We start from the raw sequence: 18,851 nt of genomic DNA, 5'->3' as shown, positions 1-18,851 counted from the left end.
TAACAGGATAAGTTGTCCCCTTGGGAGTGGACTCAAATCTCCATTTCTAAATTTAAATCGCATTCTCCTTGTTTTGTCCTCATTGGAGAAAAACAACACTGTAGTATTGTAGAATTAATTCAAAGGCGTGGAGCGTGTGTGTATGTGTGTAGTCAGTTTTCTTTACATCTAAACACCTGACATAAGTCATCTCTCACGTCAGAAACCTGTACAGAGAAACTCATCAACCTCTCAAAGACTCAGTTTTTGCTCAGATCTACAAATGCATGTAAACGCCCCCCTCTGCTTCCCAAGAAGAAACCTCGGGTGGTGCAGTGGGTTTCTCCTTCTCTTGCTCCATTGTACTGCTATTTTAAAATAAATGTCCCCAGCCTGGAAGTCACCTCTGACCCCTATCTCTCATTGCTCTTCCTCAGTACCGCTCAGAACAGTATTTTTTTTTTTTTTTTTTGGTTCTCAGCATCTCAACCTTTCACATCAGAATTTTCACTGATCTCACTTCCATACCCCAGCTTTGCCTTTAAGAAGAACAGTGGATTCCTATTTTTCCATACTTTTCAGATCACTCCTTAGTTTGTGTGGGCTCTCTGTGTTCCCTAGACTCCCATTTCTACATGAATGAGCTACAGATCTCAAGCCCTGGCTTGCCTCCCTACCTTCAGGCCTCTGTTAGATTCTGATCATATCTTGTTGAAGCTCCTATCACCCTCAAAAATTTAAAATATTTTGAAATGATCTCATTATTTTTCCTCTACAAATATATGTTCTTTCTCAAATTCTTCGTACCATCAGTGGTACTACTATCAATTCAATTCCTATCATTCTGCCTAGAATTCATGATTCTCAAATGTTTTCAGCTCATGGCCATATAATTCCCTGCTAAAGCAACACTCAGGCAACTCTAAGCTGCCCCAAGGTGTTTTCACCCCCAATAATCAGCTAATTAAGCTGCAAGGATGGTGAGCTAAATGAAATAAAAGAACTAGGGTGGTGTTCAACTCCATGCTCCGTCCTTGTCAGGTCAGAAACTGTGCCAGACCAGAGACAGTGACTGTGTGCCCATTCTCTCCTATTAGTACCTGGGCCTATCTTTGTCTTCCCAGGAAATCTGGCTGTCCCTTATACCCCAACTCTAGCCTAACCACACTGCCCTATTCACACAGGGCTGGACTTTGTAGAGGCAAGAAACCCAGGTGAGGATCCTTCCCAGGATTGCCATGATTCCGATCGTCAGACCTCTCTTGGTCACCCCAGAAGACCTAGCAAATGAGCTTATCTGCTTCTTCAAGCCTAACCACTTATTCCAAGGCTGTTTAGCCTCAGCACAAAACTACTTTTCACTCTCTGAGTGTTTGTAACTGGAAGAGAAATAGAGTCACAGATTGCTTCCTTGACCACAGTTAGCAAATGTCTTCAAGCCCCACACTCTACCTCTATTTATGTGGCACCAGCAATAGCATGCCTCCTCAGTAACCTCTTTGTATTGAATTCTAGGAGGAATCTTGAGATGCCCATAGCTACCAGGCAGCTAACCCCTATGAGTCTTCCACTCCCCTCAGAAGGTACTTCTCTCTGGACTCAGCACTACTCTATACTGCTGACTTCCACCGACCCCTACTTTCTCTGGTCACTACTGCACCCCCCAATCTTTGTCAATATCCTTTCTGGAATGCCCTTCCTTGTGAACAAACCAACCCAAACTTCTTGGTCGCTGAATTGATGGCCCCTCTATCTCCTCCCTTTACCTTAATCTCTCCCAGGTTATCACATGCTCTAAAGCTGTTCATTTCGTTCCAATCCCACCTTTTCTACACACACATACACACAAACTGCATCCTGTATCATGTGGTCTAAAGGAGGATTTGGCTCTTTGCCTACTCATTATGACTTCAAGCCCATTATTCCCCCACCCTTCCTTGAAGCTCTAACACCTTCCCCTTTCCTTCTTGTCCTCATCTAATGACTTCCTGGTCACTCCCACACATTCACGGAGTGCTTGGGCATCTGGTTCACAGGCTCCCTCTCTCCTGCCACCCCCTTCTCCAGCCCTGCCATCATCCTGAGTGACTTCAATGCTCATACAGACAACTCAACTGGAATTTCAGCCTTAAAGCTTTTGTCACTGGGAAAATACCACCCTGCAATCCGCTTAAATATCCTATCAGTGCCCATCATTTCTTCCTCCCCTCTGGCCTCAGCGGAAGAGGTGTCTCCTCTTCCCTCATGAAGCTGAAGCTAATTCCTCAACCTGTACTCCACATCTCATCATGTCCTTCCTGCCTCTTCCAGGATCTACTCCAATAATCACACCTGTCATCCTCTACCATTTTCAGTGCCCCTTCTTCATTGTTTCTTTCTGCTTTCCATAAACACTTTGAGGTATCTTCTAAGAAACAGTTTTTCATCTAAACCTTCTTATGGCTATTGCACTCTCTCTCCCTTCCCCTTCAGAGATAAGCTTCTCAACAGAGTTGTCTACATTGCCTGTAGTCTCTCCCGTAACCTAGTCCAGGGATTATGAAAAATTTGGCCACTGGCCAAATCCAGCATGCTGCCTTTTTTTTTTTCTGACCTGAAGCTAAAGAATAATTTTTACATTCATTTGTTTATTCATTCATTCATTCTTACCTGGAGAATGATTTTTACATTTTTTAAGGATTGAGAAAAATTGTTTTCAAAAACATTTTGTCATGTGAAAATTATATGAAATTCAAACTTCAATGTCCATCAATAACAATGTATTGGACACAGCCATGCCCATTCATTTAAGTATTGCCTATACAAATGCAGGGTTGAGTAGTTGCAAAAGAAACTGTGTGACCTGCAAAGCCTAAAATATTTACTATCTAGTCCTTTGCTGGAAAGGTGGGCTGTCCTCTTCCTTAGTATCTTTTGACCATTCTTCCATACTTCTTCAAGAGGGGTCTTTCTAAAGCAGAAATCTATATGATTGTATATATGTATATGTACATATATATATATCACTCCACTCCAAACCCTCAAATAGGCCCCTCTACCTTCAATTCTGATTCCTTAGCCCAGCACACAATACTCCACATGCCCTGCTTCTAGAATACCCCATTCACCCTTATGTCCTGTCCTCCCACAAATAAATTTTGCTTCAACCATTAAAGCATTCTCTCATTCCCAGAATGCTTCATGTGTTTTCATGCCATCTTTGTGCCTTTCTGTGTTCCCTTTGCTTGGATACTCCTTCACTCCTTTCTCACCTCACTTCTACTTATCTGACAAAAAAATATCAGATTAAAAGTCACCAAATTTTCCAGGATGCCCTCAGAGCTGAGTTAGGGGCCCCTCTTTGGAAAAATGCTTCCACAGCTTCCTGGGCAAATCTCTATCCTAGCCCCCATGATACATCATCATCTTTGATTTACAAGTTTGTTATTCAACAAATCATGAGCACCTTGCAGGCAGGAACTAGGCCTCACTTATTTCTTTACTGATAGCATCTGGTACAAAGCTTAACCAAAATAGGTACTCAATAAAGCATATCTGTGCATTGATAAATGTCTCTTAAGTTTGAGTGCCAAGGAAATCTCTGTTTGCAGATGACATCAAATTCCTCTGGACACATAGGTTCAACTCAAAGATAAAATGGAAAAGGTCTTTACTCAGTAAATACCCAATAATTGAAGAGCATAAATAAGTTTAGTCCACACAGTCATGGTTCACTGAAGATGCTTGATAAGCACTGAATTAACTAATTCATGTACTGGGGGAGAGGCTGAAAAACTAGGTTGTCATATTGTGGAAGATCTCGATGCCACAGAAATTTTTAACTTGTTCATTTTCCTGACCAAAAACCTTCTCAATATTAATTTGGCAACAGAAAAGGGATGAATAAAACATGGAGAGATGAGCAGTAGGGAGGCCAGTTAGGAGGTTAGAAAACTTGCCTTGCTAAAAAGTATTGAGGCTTTTAGTGGGTAGAGTGGGAATGCAAATGAAAGCTGGATATAGGAGCCAACACGGAGTTTGGATTCACCTGTCTTGACAATTGATTGGGTTGCCCTTGAGGAAGAATTTTTTTTTTGAGAATTTTTTTTGGGTTTATCTTTGTCACCCAGGCTTGAGTACAGTGGTGTGATCATAGCTCCCCGCAGCATTAAACTCCTGAGCTTAACTGATCCCCCATCCCAGGTGGAACTACACTATAGGAGCATGCCACTATGCCTATTTTTTTTTTTTATTTTGTTGTAGAGATGGGGGGTTCTTGCTCAGGCTGGTCCTGAACTCTTGGTCTCAAGTTATCCTCCTGCCTTGGCCTCCTAAAAGTACCAAGATTACAGGTGTGAGCTACTGTGCCTGGCCAAGGAAGAGGAATTGAAAGATAACTCCAAGGTGGGGAACCTGGATAACTGGAAAAAAGAGTGCTATTAGTAACATTAATCTGGACATCAGAAGGTAAAGCTCAACCATGGACAGCTGGTGGGATATCAAATACAGACATCAACATCAGCACTTAGAAACTTGGCTCTACAATGCAGGAGTGAGGACAGGACTAGCGATAGATTTGGGAGCTGTGGGTGCTTTTGCATTCTCCAAAGAAAAGAAGGTAAAAGGAGACTCAGTCCTAGGGCAGTAGCATAGGGAATGCCTATATTCAAGTGGAACAAAGAATAGGTCATAGGTATCAGTTATAACCCAGCATAAAAGTGCTGGAGTTTTCAGTTTATTTCCTGAACAGACCAACCCAAAGTGCTAAATAAGCAAGTAAGATTTTCAGTGTCAGTAGGAAGGCTATTTGAAATGAATAATCATATTAACCTCATACACAAGTAGCCTAGGATATTCCAGAGTACAGCTGCAGTAATGAAACCCTAAGAGAGATATTAGCAGTTCTGGAAATGGTCCAGAGAAGAGCAATTAAAATAATAAAGGAGGAGAAGCAACTGATGCTTTAGGAAAAACCAAAGGGATAAGGACCTTCTTCGGTTTGGAAAAACAGCAAAGTCAATATTGACAATGGCTAGCACCTATCAAGTGCTTATTATGTGTGAAACAGACGACTCTAAACACTTCAAATGAGTATGTACCATCTCATTCAATGCTGATAACAACCATGTCATGAGGATATTATTATCCTCATTTTGCAGGTGAGGAAACTGACGCACAGTGAAGTTAAGTAACTGGTCCAGTCTCCTAGAGGTAGAAAAGGAAAATCCAGGATTCATACCCAGTGCAATTACAGAGTATATTGTTTTAACTACTACAATATAAACCATTCAGAAAATAAATCTTAAAACTATGAATCATATAACCACAGTCATATTTACTAAGATTCAAAACTAAGATGCCAAGGCATCACTTAATGCTTTTAGAGGAATACATATTTTTGTTGTTTGAATTTCTTACAATGAGCAAACACCACTTTTGTAAAGAAAAAAAAAGGAGAATGCAATTTCAATATTGAAAATACTAGTTTACCCAGCAGGGAGTAAACTTCTGGAGTGTGTTATCCAGGACGGTTATACTAAACATAAATAGCTTGAAGAAATGTTTTGTGCCTACAACAGATATGTGCCTCTTATAGATACCTATAATGGTCAGGAACATATTCCTAGGAAAAATAGATCTTTGAATTGGATAGGAAACGACAGAGTGTGCCAGATAGAGGAAGAATCTGCATGGGAAATGAAAACATGGATGAGCAGTATATGAATATACTTGTCAAGCTACGTGACATGTAACAAAGTCGGTTAACTTGAAGACAATTCTGGGATAGCAGCACTTTCTCTATTTCCAGTAAACTATCCTGGAAAATGTGAGGAGTCTTCACAAATTACATCTTGGTAGGAAACACTTTAGAGATAACTATCCCCACCTTTAATGACATCCACATCACTTACCCATGTTGCATATGGAAAATGTCTGCTTCTTTGAAAACCTAAAGGCACTTCTCGGTCACATAGGAATTTATTCTTTCTCACAGATTCGACTTTTGTTCTAAGAGCTCATAAAAAGTGTTGCCACTAGCTGAACCTTGCACCTTTGATACTAACTCCAACCTAGAGAACCACGAATGAGTGGATGCAAGGTATTTATTTGGATGATACAGTCCTTAGTAACTGTGACTATGAATACCTTAGCTTCCCTTCAGGTTGAAATCTATAGAAAAGACAATTAAAATCCCACTCCATAAACATGATTTAACCATTTATTACCAGCAAATGCAAAACTAGGGTAGTTTCTCTTGCATTCAGTACAGGAGGGTAAGATGATAAAAAGAAGAAAATAGAGAATACATTTTAAGGCGGAAATAGAGAAAACAAACTCAATACCTGGACATGAGTCACTTCCCCGAAGATTAGGATAATGCATTGGTGGCTTAAACAAATACCAGATTCCTTACAGACTTTCTCTTTTTGTCTATGCTGTCATCTTTTTAAAAGAAAGAAATCAGGGCGGTGCCTGTGGCTCAGTGAGTAGGGCACCGGCCCCATATACCAAGGGTGGCATGTTCAAACCCTGCCCCGGCCAAACTGCAACAAAAAATAGCTGGGCGTTGTGGCGCCTGTAGTCTTAGCTACTCAGGAAGCTGAGGCAAGAGAATCGCCTAAGCCCAAGAGCTGGAGGTTGCTGTGAGCTGTGATGCCACAGCTCTCTACCTAGGGCAACAAAGTGAGACTGTGTCTCTAAACAAACAAAAGGAAGAAATCAGATCTCAGATTCTTTAAGAAAACTCTTAATTATTTTCTGTTTTAGATAAATTGATACAAAAAGAGGTCATTTAGCAGGGCACCTGAAAAGACTAATTTCAATTTAACCATTATCCAGGCTAAAACGAAGTTTTAAGTTTTGTTTTTTTTTTTTTGTCAGTTATCTTTTCTATTTTGCTACCTCCCAAGGGTGAAGAAGGAAGCAGTTTCCTGCCAACTAGAGAGAGATTACTTCCTGGTTCTTCCTGATTGTAAAGGTTATAAATAGAACTACATTTGTATAGAACACATTATACAGCACTTGCAATTGATCTACTACTGTGTAAAATTTTGGTTTAGAGGTGAAGAAATTGGAGAGGGTCCACAGAAAAATAATGACCAGGACCAAACAGTACGGAAATAGGATTCAGGACCAAAAAAAAAAAAAAAAAAAAAAAAACAGTTGAGGAAATATGATGAATCTTGGATGTCTTCTTTATTTTATTTTTTTCTTCAGCTTTGAAAAAACTCAAGTGTACCAGAAAAATGTTTATAATCAAAAATGTTATAAAAATTTAAGAGTGCATACAAGTCCACAGGGATTTTTTAACCCAATTCAAAATAATGAAAGGACTCTCTGTAGATACCCTTTCAAACAGGGATACATCCTTCCCACTTCTTTTCCATAATTCATACATTTTTCACTCAACAAACATTTATTGAATGCCTACCATGTGACAGTTAACAAAGTTCTGGGCACAGAGAAATCTCTGTCCTCTCAGAGCTTACATTCCAGTGGGGGAAAAGAGACAGTAAACAATAACACACCAAATACAATAGGCAAATTATATATAGTATGTTAGAAGGTGATGTTAAAAAATAGAGCAGGATAAGGGGATCGGGAATGGGAATATTGCGAAATTTAAAGGGGTGGTCAGGATAGCAGGCATCTTTGAGCAAGTGAAGCTGAGCGAATTAATGCAGCAAAAATGTAGACTTCTGATAAGATTAAGAGGAAAGAATGTGATCACACTTTGCATTCACTTTGTGATATGAAGTTTACAAAGCTTTGCCACTCAACCAGGGGGTACTGGAAGAACTTTGGCCATATTAAGTCTAAAGCACCACAGGCCCACTCACGTGGAAATAAACATCTAGCATGTAGTCGGAAACGCAGATCCGGAGAAATATTTGAGATAAAGATTTGGAATCACTGTAATCTCTACTGGCTGAAGCGGTGTAAATGAATGGGTGAGTTGACCAGAGGACAGCAGAGTAAAAAGAGGTCAAGGGGAGAACCTCAGTATTGAATGTTTTCATTTTAGGTGATGAAGACAAAGAAAAACGAAGAAAGGAGAGCACATTTTATCCTGATCAAGACAGAGAGAAGCTGAGACTGCGTTGTTAGCATCCTTTTATTTCCTCCCTTTCATTTCTTCCTTGATGTTAGCTGGCACTCTTCATGACAAAACACTCCCGCAGCGCTACAACCCTTTTGATGCGAAGCTTTCTCCAAGACATTTTGAAGGTTAAGGAGAAAGGTTTACAGAGCACCTCCCGCGTGCTAAGAGTTTAGGCTCCAAATAGAGGATTGTACAGAGGATTGTTATCCTCGATACGTCTACCTCCTCTAATACCCTTGCCTTCTTCCGCAGTACCAGGTCCCAGAGGGCTGAAGCACCAAAAAGGCCTACAGAAAACAAATGGCACAAGCTTGAAAGAAAACCCAAACCAACCAATCAACCAACCAACCAATCAACCAACCACTACTGAGTCAGCCTAAACCCAGCACCCACCTTCTTTCCCAACCGCCTCCAGCCCCGCCCCCGGCCGCACCCTATCATCTCCGCAGGCCTCGCCCCCTTCTCCTGCTGCCTGCGCTCATTTGCTGGCGCCCTGCCTCCTTGCTTCCCCATTGCTCCCGCTTTCGCCTTCTTCATTTACGTTCTCCGCCCCTCCCGGAGAGGCCACTTGGCGTAGACTCAAAGGCTCTAGTGGACCTTTTCCGTGTCGCTCTCCGCTTCTTCCCGGCATTCCTGTTTCCGCTTTTTCTCGGCCGTCTGGTTTCCACCGCCGCGACTCTTCGCCCTCAGGACTACGTTGACGTCATCTTTCCGCGCCGCGCGGACACCGGGCGGTGGAAGAAGGAGCAGTTCCGCCGCCCTTCGCTTTTTTTGTTGGTTTGCAGCTCTTTCGGAATCATGGCGCCGTCGCTGTGGAAGGGGCTGGTGGGCGTTGGCCTCTTTGCCCTAGCCCACGCCGCCTTTTCTGCTGCTCAGCGTAAGTGTCTAGGGGGATGCGGACCGCTCCCATTTGGGTCCCTAGGGGCGCTATGTGGGCGCACACTGAAAGGACTGTCGGACCCAGTGTCCAAGGAACAGTCATTTGAGACCTTACAGTTTGGGATGACTAAGAAAAGTAGTGCAAGTGTCTCCGGTGTAAGGTTTGAAGTTTCGATTTGTGGAGAGTGGGACACTTGGGATTGCAGGAAGAATGGAGGAGGTGTCTGGGAGAGGGTTCAAACTGGAAGTCTATAAGGTAATCCAGGACAAGTGATGTCAGATCCAGCGTAGTATAGATCAGGCAAACTATGGAATGGAGGTCTCGGAATCCTCCTGGTCCCACGACAGCTAGGAAGACAGCATCTTGGGCTGTCCAGGCAGAGACTGAGAAGTTAAGTAATGGGAGGCACTCTGGTACTGGGGAAAGCACTGGACTGGGAGTCCAAAGAGCTAGTTGTTAAGAACTTGCTTTACCGCTAAATCTGTGTGACCTTGGGAAAATATTTGTGCTACACTGCGTTATTAAATTCAGTCTTGGGTTATTGAAGTTGCAGTGTGGTTAGGAGCTAGAGGTACATTGATACCCTGAAGGAGTTCAAAGTCTCTTGGAGAAACAAATGGATCAAGAGATAATGACTATTCTTTCCTCTCACCTTGGGAAATAAAAGAGAAATAATCACAATAAGATGAGACAGATGCAGTGCTGAAAGTAGGTAAGGATGTATGGAAGCTGGGACAGTCATTTTGTGCGGGAGCTGAGGGATTAAGGTAAGTATTCCAGAGTTGCTCAAAGTGTGGGCAACAGACCAGCATCATGGGCATCACCTGGAGCTTGTTGGAACATACTCAGGCCCCATCCCAGATCTATTAACGCAGCATCTGATGAAATCCCCAGGTGATTTGTATGCACGTTGATTTGAGAAGCGCTGTCCTGGAGATTAGGTTATATCAGAGTACTCTATTATGTCATTTTCTACAGTGAGCTTCAGCTGTAAAATTATAGACTCAGAGCAAGGAGGAGATCACTGAAGTCCAATTCCTTCATTTTGCAGATGAGGAAATGCCTGGTTAAAGGTAGGGTCAGAGTCAGATTAACCTTCATGCTAACAAGAAAGCTAGATGAGAATTGAATGGATAGTAGGAGTTTAGTCAAAATCTATTTTTGGTATTGGTAGTATTTTTCTTTTACACCTGTCCTTATGACAAACTTGTAAGTTAATTCAGAAATGTGTCTAAACACATTCTCTTTAAGAGTCAATACCCGTTCACTCAAAACAATTTGAGTGCTTAGTCCAAAGTACATTATTGAATAGGGATTATTCTGAGTTTATCACTGCATTTATAATGCTCATGCTGGGAAGACACTAATGTTTACCTTTAAGACTAATTGTGTCAAGTCAAATTGTAACAGATAGCACACCATGGTGCTGTGGCATGCTTTGCTGTAGAGAACTTTGTTATAACAGCTTGTCAATCATGTACTGGCTGACTCATTTAATTCTGATACTACATTCATTAAGCTGTTGTGGAAATTAGGGCAATGAAAAAACAGATACTGTTTCTTTGATTCTAAGTTCTCCCCCTCCCACATTTTAAACTCTAAAATTGAGATACATGTTACAATCACTGAGGGTGTCTTAAATTGAATGAGATTATGGGAAGTTTTTGTAAATTAAAAAGGTGGTACTGTGATCTAGGCTTATTAGCTTCCAAATCATGATCTTTTTCCTTTACTCCTTGCTGCCTCATGAGGTTGAGGAAGCAGCAGAATTATAATTAAATAGTAGAGGCAGAAATTGATGTGCTGGAATTCCTATTCCGCCACTGCCCAGCATATTCTCTCAGGAGAAACATTTCCATACCAGAATCACTTTGTCCATACTGTGTGATGGTGGTGCTATATCAGAGTTGAGATTTTCTATAGACTTATTAATTAAAAAATTATGATTTATTTGATCAGGTTGTGAAAGAAAATTTATTTCAGAGGTTTATGTTTTTTCCATAATAATGAATGAAAGAAAAGTTTTGTTTAGGTATTTCTACCTCATACTCATCTATCACTGGTTTTATAAGGTGACAAAGCAAGTCATAAGAAAAATAAGATAGTTCATTAAGGCTGACAGCATTAGAAGATAGAAGTTTTTGAGGAATCTGGTATTAGAATTACTTTATGTAGGGCGGCGCCTGTGGCTCAAAGGGGTAGGACGCTGGTCCCATATGCCAGAGGTGGCGGGTTCAAACCCAGCCCTGGCCAAAAAAAAAAAAAAAAAAAAAAGAATTACTTTATGTAGCATATGTCAGCCACTTCTTTGGTATATTGATTTGCTTGCATTTTAAGAAAGAAAAAATGGGCTACAATTTCCTTACTGGTATGCTTCTGGTTTATAGATCGTTCTTATATGCGATTAACAGAAAAGGAAGATGAATCACTGCCAATAGACGTAAGTTGGTCATTTATATTCTATTAAAATATATTGTTAAAATTAGCCACATAGCTTATGATAATTTTTTTACTGGTCATTATTCTTTTAAAAATTTCCAGACATTAAATAGCATATGTTCTCTACTTTTCATCATTTATTGTAAAACCCAAGGATTTGAAAACCTTGAAAGATTTCTCTAGTTTCTAGAACTATAGTTGAAATAGTCTTTCTAGAAATTGCTCTATCTGTAGCATGAGAATGTTTTAAAAAGTTGATTATTTGGCTTTTTAAAAGATTATTTATTTATTTATTTTAAAGACAGGGTCTTGCTCTCTCACCCAGGCTGGAGTGCAGAGGTATGATTATAGCTCACTATAAACTCAAATTCCTGGGCTCAAGCTATCCTTCCACCTAAGCCTCCCAAGTAGCTAGGATTATAGACATGTACTACCCTGCCTGGCTAATTAAAAAAGAGAGAGAGATGGGGCCTTACTAGGTTGCCCAGGCTGGTCTCAAACTCCTGGCCTCAAGTGATCCTCCTGCCTCCCAAAGTGCTAGGGTTACCATGAGCCACATCACCCAGACTGGCTTATTAAGAAAAGTTTCTTTTTATATAAAATTTAAAAACAAGCAAAGCTAGCAATATTGTTTAGGGACACATGTAGGCAGTAAAACTAAAGAAAAACCGTAAAGTGTTTTATCTTTACTGAATTTGAAATTACAAAAATAGTAAGTTCTTTGTAACAGAATCAAACAGTAAGTATAAAAATTAAAACTGATTCTACATAATTAAAAAACAAAAATAAAACTGATCCTATCTTCAACAATTCCATTTTTATTCCTATCAGTTTGGAGTATACCAGCAGATCACTCTTCTTCCTGTGCATAAACATTATCTTTATGTACATATATATATAGAGAGTTTAACCTAATCAAAATACATTTTTTTTCTTTAGGAAGTTAATGCATGCATATGTATTAGAGTTTTGTAGTTAGCTTTTTAATTAACAATTTATCTTGAACATATTTTCATGACAGCTCACAGACTGACTACATTCTTGTTAAAAGTGCCTATGATTGCATCATACGTAACTTTTGTTACACTGGTGGTGGGAATGTAAACTGGTATTACATATGACATTAGGCTTTAGACAGAATAATAGCTTGTAGTTAATTTTGACTGTAGTTGTCTATAATTAAGGATATGGTTATTGGGGCTATTAACTTCTCCTAACACCTTTGCTTTGCTGTGGATACACACATATAGTCATTTATATCTGTTTTAAATAACTTTCTTCTGCTTACAAATTGGAAAATACACAAAAGCACAAGAAAATATGCCTGTAATTCCATATTTAGTATCAAATGTTTGACATTTTTGCTTGCTTAATCTCTTTGGAAAGCAGTTTGGAATTACCTGATAAAGATGAACATATGCACTCTCTACACTCAGTGTTTCCGCTCATGTGCACTAGGAGACGTACACGAGGGTGTTCATGTTGATATCATAAAAGTAACAAACAGAAAATTACCCACTTATCCAGCAAGGGTGGATTGGATAAATTGTAGTAGTTTCATAATAATGAAATACAAAACACAACGAAAAAGAGTAACAATGTTGAATGAGGAAAGCTAGACAAAAGACATTTGAGCCCATTTTAAAATAGTTCAAAATGGGCAAAAGTAATAACGTTTTTCAGAGATTCATACATAGCAGGATTAATGCACAATTTGGGACAGTAGTTAAAGGATATAATCAGAGGGACACATGGGACTTGAAAGGTGCTAGGGATGTTTTATTTCTTAACCTGGGTGGTGGGTGACCTTTTTTATTGCTTTTCTTTACATGGTATACATGGGCTTTATGTACTCTATGTATGATATCTAACAATAATACCTTAAAAATTCTTAGTTGTTCTTTGAAGTGGGTAATATTTGCTATTTGAGTTCTGAGTGGCTTAGTCCCATTCAGTACTCAGTGATTTTGCTTATTCAAACATGTCGCTGAGTTCACTTACTGAAGTATCAGAAGTATTTTTGCAGCCAAGTCACAGAATTTAGAGATGTTGTATCTGAGTCCAACTCATTTCAAGTGAGAATTCACTCCCTGATGAGTATCCCTGAAAGGACTACCTGTTAGAGGCTCTAAGAAGTGGAGAGGATATTGTAAATGTTTATAATAACATTTATGTGTTATCTAGTAATTCATCTTTATACTCACAGATAGTTCTTCAGACACTTCTGGCCTTTGCAGTTACCTGTTATGGTATAGTTCATATTGCAGGGGAGTTTAAAGACATGGATGCCACTTCAGAACTAAAAAATAAGTAAGTCTTTCCCTTTTCATAGGCACTGAATATTATACGGGTTTGCTTTATTCATGTAATTTAAAATATATGATTTCTGATACATTTTACATTTTGATTATGTAATTTGTATGAATAATGATGTAAAAATCTTGAGGACATGTTCGAATGATAGGAAAAATGGGAGTTGATTGCCAGATTATTGGCATTAGAGTATGATACTATGTCATGGTACCTACTAGTTGACTGGTTGGATAAATGGACAGATGGATGGAAATAGATAATATAGAAAGATAATCTCTCAGAAATTTTAACCAAGCTCCCTATTTTTTCCTTCCCCCTTTCTGCTTTTCCTCCCTCCTGCTTTCCTCCCTCTTTTTATCCTCTTGTCAGAGCTTTGTCTTTGGAAGAATAAGGGGTTTTCTGTTTCCTCTCTCACTTGAGCCTAGTCTGTGATATAAACTCTACTCTCAGGCCCTTTTTTACCCTGGATTTAAAGAATATTTGTTACTCTTCTTTCCTTTTTTTCCTCCTATCCTTTTACTAAGTTTTTGTTTGCTTTTTTACCCACATTTTTACTTTCCTAAAACTTAGCTTTGTCAAATCCCTCTCTGGACTTGACCTATCTAAAAGTGATATCCCTTTACATTATTTTCTTAGGAGTCACAGTAAATATTTATGTGTTAAACTAATTTTTCCTTTTTAGTTTGTTTTTAACATTTTAAATAGTCACATGTCAGCCCTCCTATTTTGTGTGGGGGTATGCTTGGATGTTTAGGTGGACTGACTTTGAGTTTTTATCAAAGGAAGAATTCGTCTATTCTTTCCAGAAAAATAATGTTTAAAAACAAACACTAAAGGCCATACACTGCAGTGCATATACCCGCTGAAAAGGAGGAAAGGATATTCCGCTATCACCACTGCTTTTACAAAGAGTCTATCAAGAATCACCAGCAAGCGGCCAGGAAAGAAAGAAGCCAAGCAGAATGGCACTAAGTAGGTGGTAGCAAAATACATGAGTTTGGACAATAGCAGGAATAGAGTGCCAAAAAGAATTTTTCATTATACTAGAAAGATTCTTGTAAAACAGATCTGTGACACTATTGTATGGTTTGAATAGTGAGGACCAAACGAGAATAGTCAAAGTTGTAATCTATGTGCTGGGTTTTTAAAAGACTATTTTGGCATGGGTTACTGTTAGAGTGACAGAGGTGGTTAAAATTGAAGTAGTATTTGTGTTATTATTCATAAGCATCCTAGAAGGAATGGCTGAATAAAAAAGAAATCTGAGGTCTTTATGCTGCTTTTCCAAGTTTCTTATTTTCTTTATATACGAAAAAACAAGATATAGTGTGTTTATCATTTACAGTCTGATTTCATAGATTTATACTTGTTAAAAATATCACTGAGAGCAAATTCATAATTCATTAGAAATCTTGCTTATTTTAAGATAGGCTTTTATAAAGGTTTACCTAAAATTGGTGCTTTTTTTCTTTTAAGGACATTTGACACATTAAGGAATCACCCATCCTTTTATGTATTTAATCATCGTGGTCGAGTACTGTTCCGGCCTTCAGATACATCAAATTCTTCAAACCAAGATGCATTGTCCTCTAACACATCATTGAAGTTACGCAAACTCGAATCACTGCGTCGTTAAGATTTTTACAAATTATAATAATAGGACAGGACACGGAGCTGGAATATTGGAGTTTGGGGTATAAAGCACTCCCCTCATCAGTATTTATACTGATTTTTCAGACCTAATTAAAAAAAAAAACTATGGCACTTATTTATATACAGTTAATCAATTAATCAATGGAGTTTACATTATCCATGAAATGAATTTTTGGTATATCACATAGAGAATTTTTTTCATTTAAATCAATTTACGTCTTTTGTAAAACCCACTGTTTTGAGCACATTTTCTTAGAAAATGTTGGTTTTTGCGATTATTTATTTTCTTAGATTTCTTTCCTTTTGCACTACAGTTTTTGGAATTCTTTATACTGTGTGACTACTGCATTTTGCAGCATGAATTGTAGCAAAATGGTCTTTACTTCTCAACATACGAATTTTCCTAATGAGACCAAAATGGTGATTTATCAGTTTTTCTTGTATCTCCTTAAAAAGTGGCTCTGCTTCAGCAGATACTTGCCAGCTTTTAATTTTATCCATGACTTCTCACCCTACCCCACTCCTATATAAATTCTAACATCAGCTGTCTTGTTTCAGTACTTCCGAGGTTCTGTATAGTGAGCAATTTTGTGTCAGAAATTCTTGGTCGTGACAAATATACTTAACAAGCTCAACTTGATGTAAAGCTACATGTATTCTCTTTATTTATCTATAAAATTTTTCCCTGATTGATTATGTAGTGTAAAAATAGTGGGAGATAAACCAAAAAGACCATTCGTGATTTCATTATCCTGCCTATGTAAAAGAATAATAATCACTGAGAAGAACTGATTACTTGTCTGTCATTAACTAGTATAACTTATTCAAAGTCTCTATTTCTTTCATACTGAACTAGTGTTAATGAAAATAAGGAAACTTCTCATTAATCTAAAGACAGACTTCAAAGGAACTGGGCCAAATATGTTCTAAATATTTGGAACTAAATGATATTTTTTACTTTTTAGGAAATTAAGGTCATTTAGGAAGTTGGTAGTACTTATTTGTAGCAGGCTTAGTTTCCCACCTTCACTTTATGTTACCGAAGGTGAAGATGAGGATACAAAGATGAATTTTTTTGGAAACGGTAATTTTACTTTTAGGAAATTTTGGCTAGCTCTTTGAGTTAGGAAGCTACAGGTAACTCAACATTTCTTTGTAGAGAACATTGCTCTTGTTGAATTGTACAGGTATAAAAACATTGCTTTTGTCAAATTGTATAGGTGTAAAGGGAATAACTGTACACCAATTTGAAAAGGAAATGTGCTTTAGGCAAAAGTCATAAAATGGCCTTATACCCGTACTTAATGGCACTTAATGGCACGTGTTAGAGATGAACCTCAGCTCTTCTATGCTGCCTGGTAACACGTAGCCCCAAAGCACAAGATTGTTTTGTCATTGGGTTTTTACTGTTGTTTAATTTTGTTTTGCCAACACAGTCTGTCTGTGGAACACTGACTATGGTCTCTAATGAGAACCAAGTTAGAAATCTGATAACTTAAAATGACTTAGGAATGAATTAAACATATGAAATCAGGGGTTAAAATGATGACAATGAAAATACATGTGAGAAACAAACTCCTCCCATCAGGCTTGTCTACCATTTCCTCAGGTATGACTTGATTGTAGAGAGCCTCTTGTTTGCTGTTGGGGAGGTTGTTTTCCTTTCCTAATATGTTTTTGTAACAATGTTAATCAAGCTGTAATTCATATAGCTTGTGATTCATGCAATTAAAGGGTACGATTCAGTGGTTTTTAGAATATTCACAAAGTTGTGCAACCATGACCGCAATTTTAGAACATTTTATTACCCAGAAAAGAAGCCCCTTAACCCTTAGCAGTCACCTGTACTTTCCTCCCAATGGGCTCCAGCCCCTGGGAACCACTAATCTATTATATTTATCTCTGTAGGTTTGCCTGTTGTAGTCACTTCAGATAAACAGAACTCTATGTGGAGTGACAGACTCTTCTTCCTATCATAAGAATGCTTATTGCTATGAAAGGAAGTAGTTGGTAAAATCAATATACTTGAGGGAGAGCCAGATACCTAACAGGTTTCTCAGTTTATCTTATGCTGAATAATTTCTCAAAGCCAAACATTCATGGTGTACTGCTCCTTAGAACATTTTGGTTAAGCCAGATGTGGTGGCTTGAACCTGTAATCCTAGCTATTCAGGAGATTGAGGTGTGAGGATCACTTGAGGCCAGGAGCGTGAGACCTGCCTGGGCAATATAGCAAGACTCCATCTCTAAAAAACAAACAAAAAAATAGGCTAATCCTGCCTGGTCAGGAAAGAAAGTCCTGCTAAAAATGATGCCAAATAATTTGGCAAGTAATTGACATGGTGGTTGTCAAGTGTGTCTACATTTGCTACCTGTATATCAGGTGAACTCAATGTTTTTAAATTAACTTCAGTGAATTTCTGCTATTTTTTTCAAGTATGTATCATAGGACTAAAAGTGATTTGGGTGTATATAGTCTGATTGTAGCACTGCTAAATGTATTAAGTACAGAATTTTATTTGCAGTACTATGAAAGTCTATTGCTGCCTAAGGTAGTTAAAAAATATAAGTGATGTGAGCTGGTTAACACTGCAGTTGACTATGATTTCAGTGACATTCAGAAGTGTTTACGAGTTGGAGCTCTCTAAAATATGGGAGGATTCACTTTTAACCAAGGAACTAGCCAAATAGTATGGGCGAATGGCCCAGCTGCAAAAAACACAGATCAGTGAATTATCGGTACTATTATGCTTTGTACCTCCCCAATGAGTGTTTCCTAAGCATTGTGGCTTTTTTTTCTCTGAGTGGCATGACAGCATCTTCCTGGTTGTATGTGGCCTGTTTCCATGATGTATTGACTAGTGTTGTTTGTTGTGAACATTGATGCCTGTAACACAAAGCTAAACATGTTTTTTTGGAAATGTTTCTTCTCTAAATGACCTTGCTCTGTCCAATAAATAAATGATTGTCTCACCCTGTTTTTGGTAGTGGGTTTTTTTTGTTTGTTTGTTTACTTGTTTGCTTGTTTGCTTTGGGGACTTTTAACCTCATTTCTTCTGCTTCTCTGTCCCCAGAAAAATGTAAGAGCTAATTTTATGACTGTTTTTTCCACCGTGATACTGTTTTTCTAAATTCAATGGATATTTTATATTAAACTCTATATGTGAAATCTTACTGCAATTTGATGTTTTGTAGTCAAAATATATATATATATATATATGTATAATCTCGTTTATATTTACAAATCATCAAATGCCCTTTGGGGTGTAAGAATTGGTCTTTGAGCAGCAATGCCTAATCATCCCATCATAAATTTTTATAGAGCCAAACTGCTGTTACAGAATGTCACTTTATACTTACAAGGAAATCATTATTATTAACTCATCAGGAGGCAAATACAAAATTTAATGAAAATCCAAGGGGAAATTCTAGTTTGTAGAACTTGACACTTAACTACAGTATTTTGAAAAATAACATCAGTATTCAAATCTATCTAGGATATCT

The 18,851-nt window shown here is 38.3% G+C and overlaps 1 protein-coding gene across 1 annotated transcript; it reads left to right on the top strand.

Moving 5' to 3' along the window:
- Positions 1-8,773: 8,773 nt before the first annotated feature.
- Positions 8,774-18,325, top strand: MMGT1 (membrane magnesium transporter 1). The gene is made up of 4 exons (XM_053580584.1): positions 8,774-8,939; positions 11,330-11,382; positions 13,588-13,691; positions 15,171-18,325. The coding sequence occupies exons 1-4, from the start codon at positions 8,861-8,863 to the stop codon at positions 15,328-15,330; spliced, it is 396 nt and encodes a 131-aa protein (XP_053436559.1). The 5' UTR covers positions 8,774-8,860; the 3' UTR covers positions 15,331-18,325.
- The last annotated feature ends 526 nt before the right edge of the window (positions 18,326-18,851 follow it).

This window comes from Nycticebus coucang, chromosome X (assembly GCF_027406575.1).
Source record: "Nycticebus coucang isolate mNycCou1 chromosome X, mNycCou1.pri, whole genome shotgun sequence".
Taxonomy (NCBI): Eukaryota; Metazoa; Chordata; class Mammalia; order Primates; family Lorisidae; genus Nycticebus; species Nycticebus coucang.
Note: the sequence above shows the minus strand (reverse complement) of the source record. Positions and strands in the feature narration are given on the sequence as shown.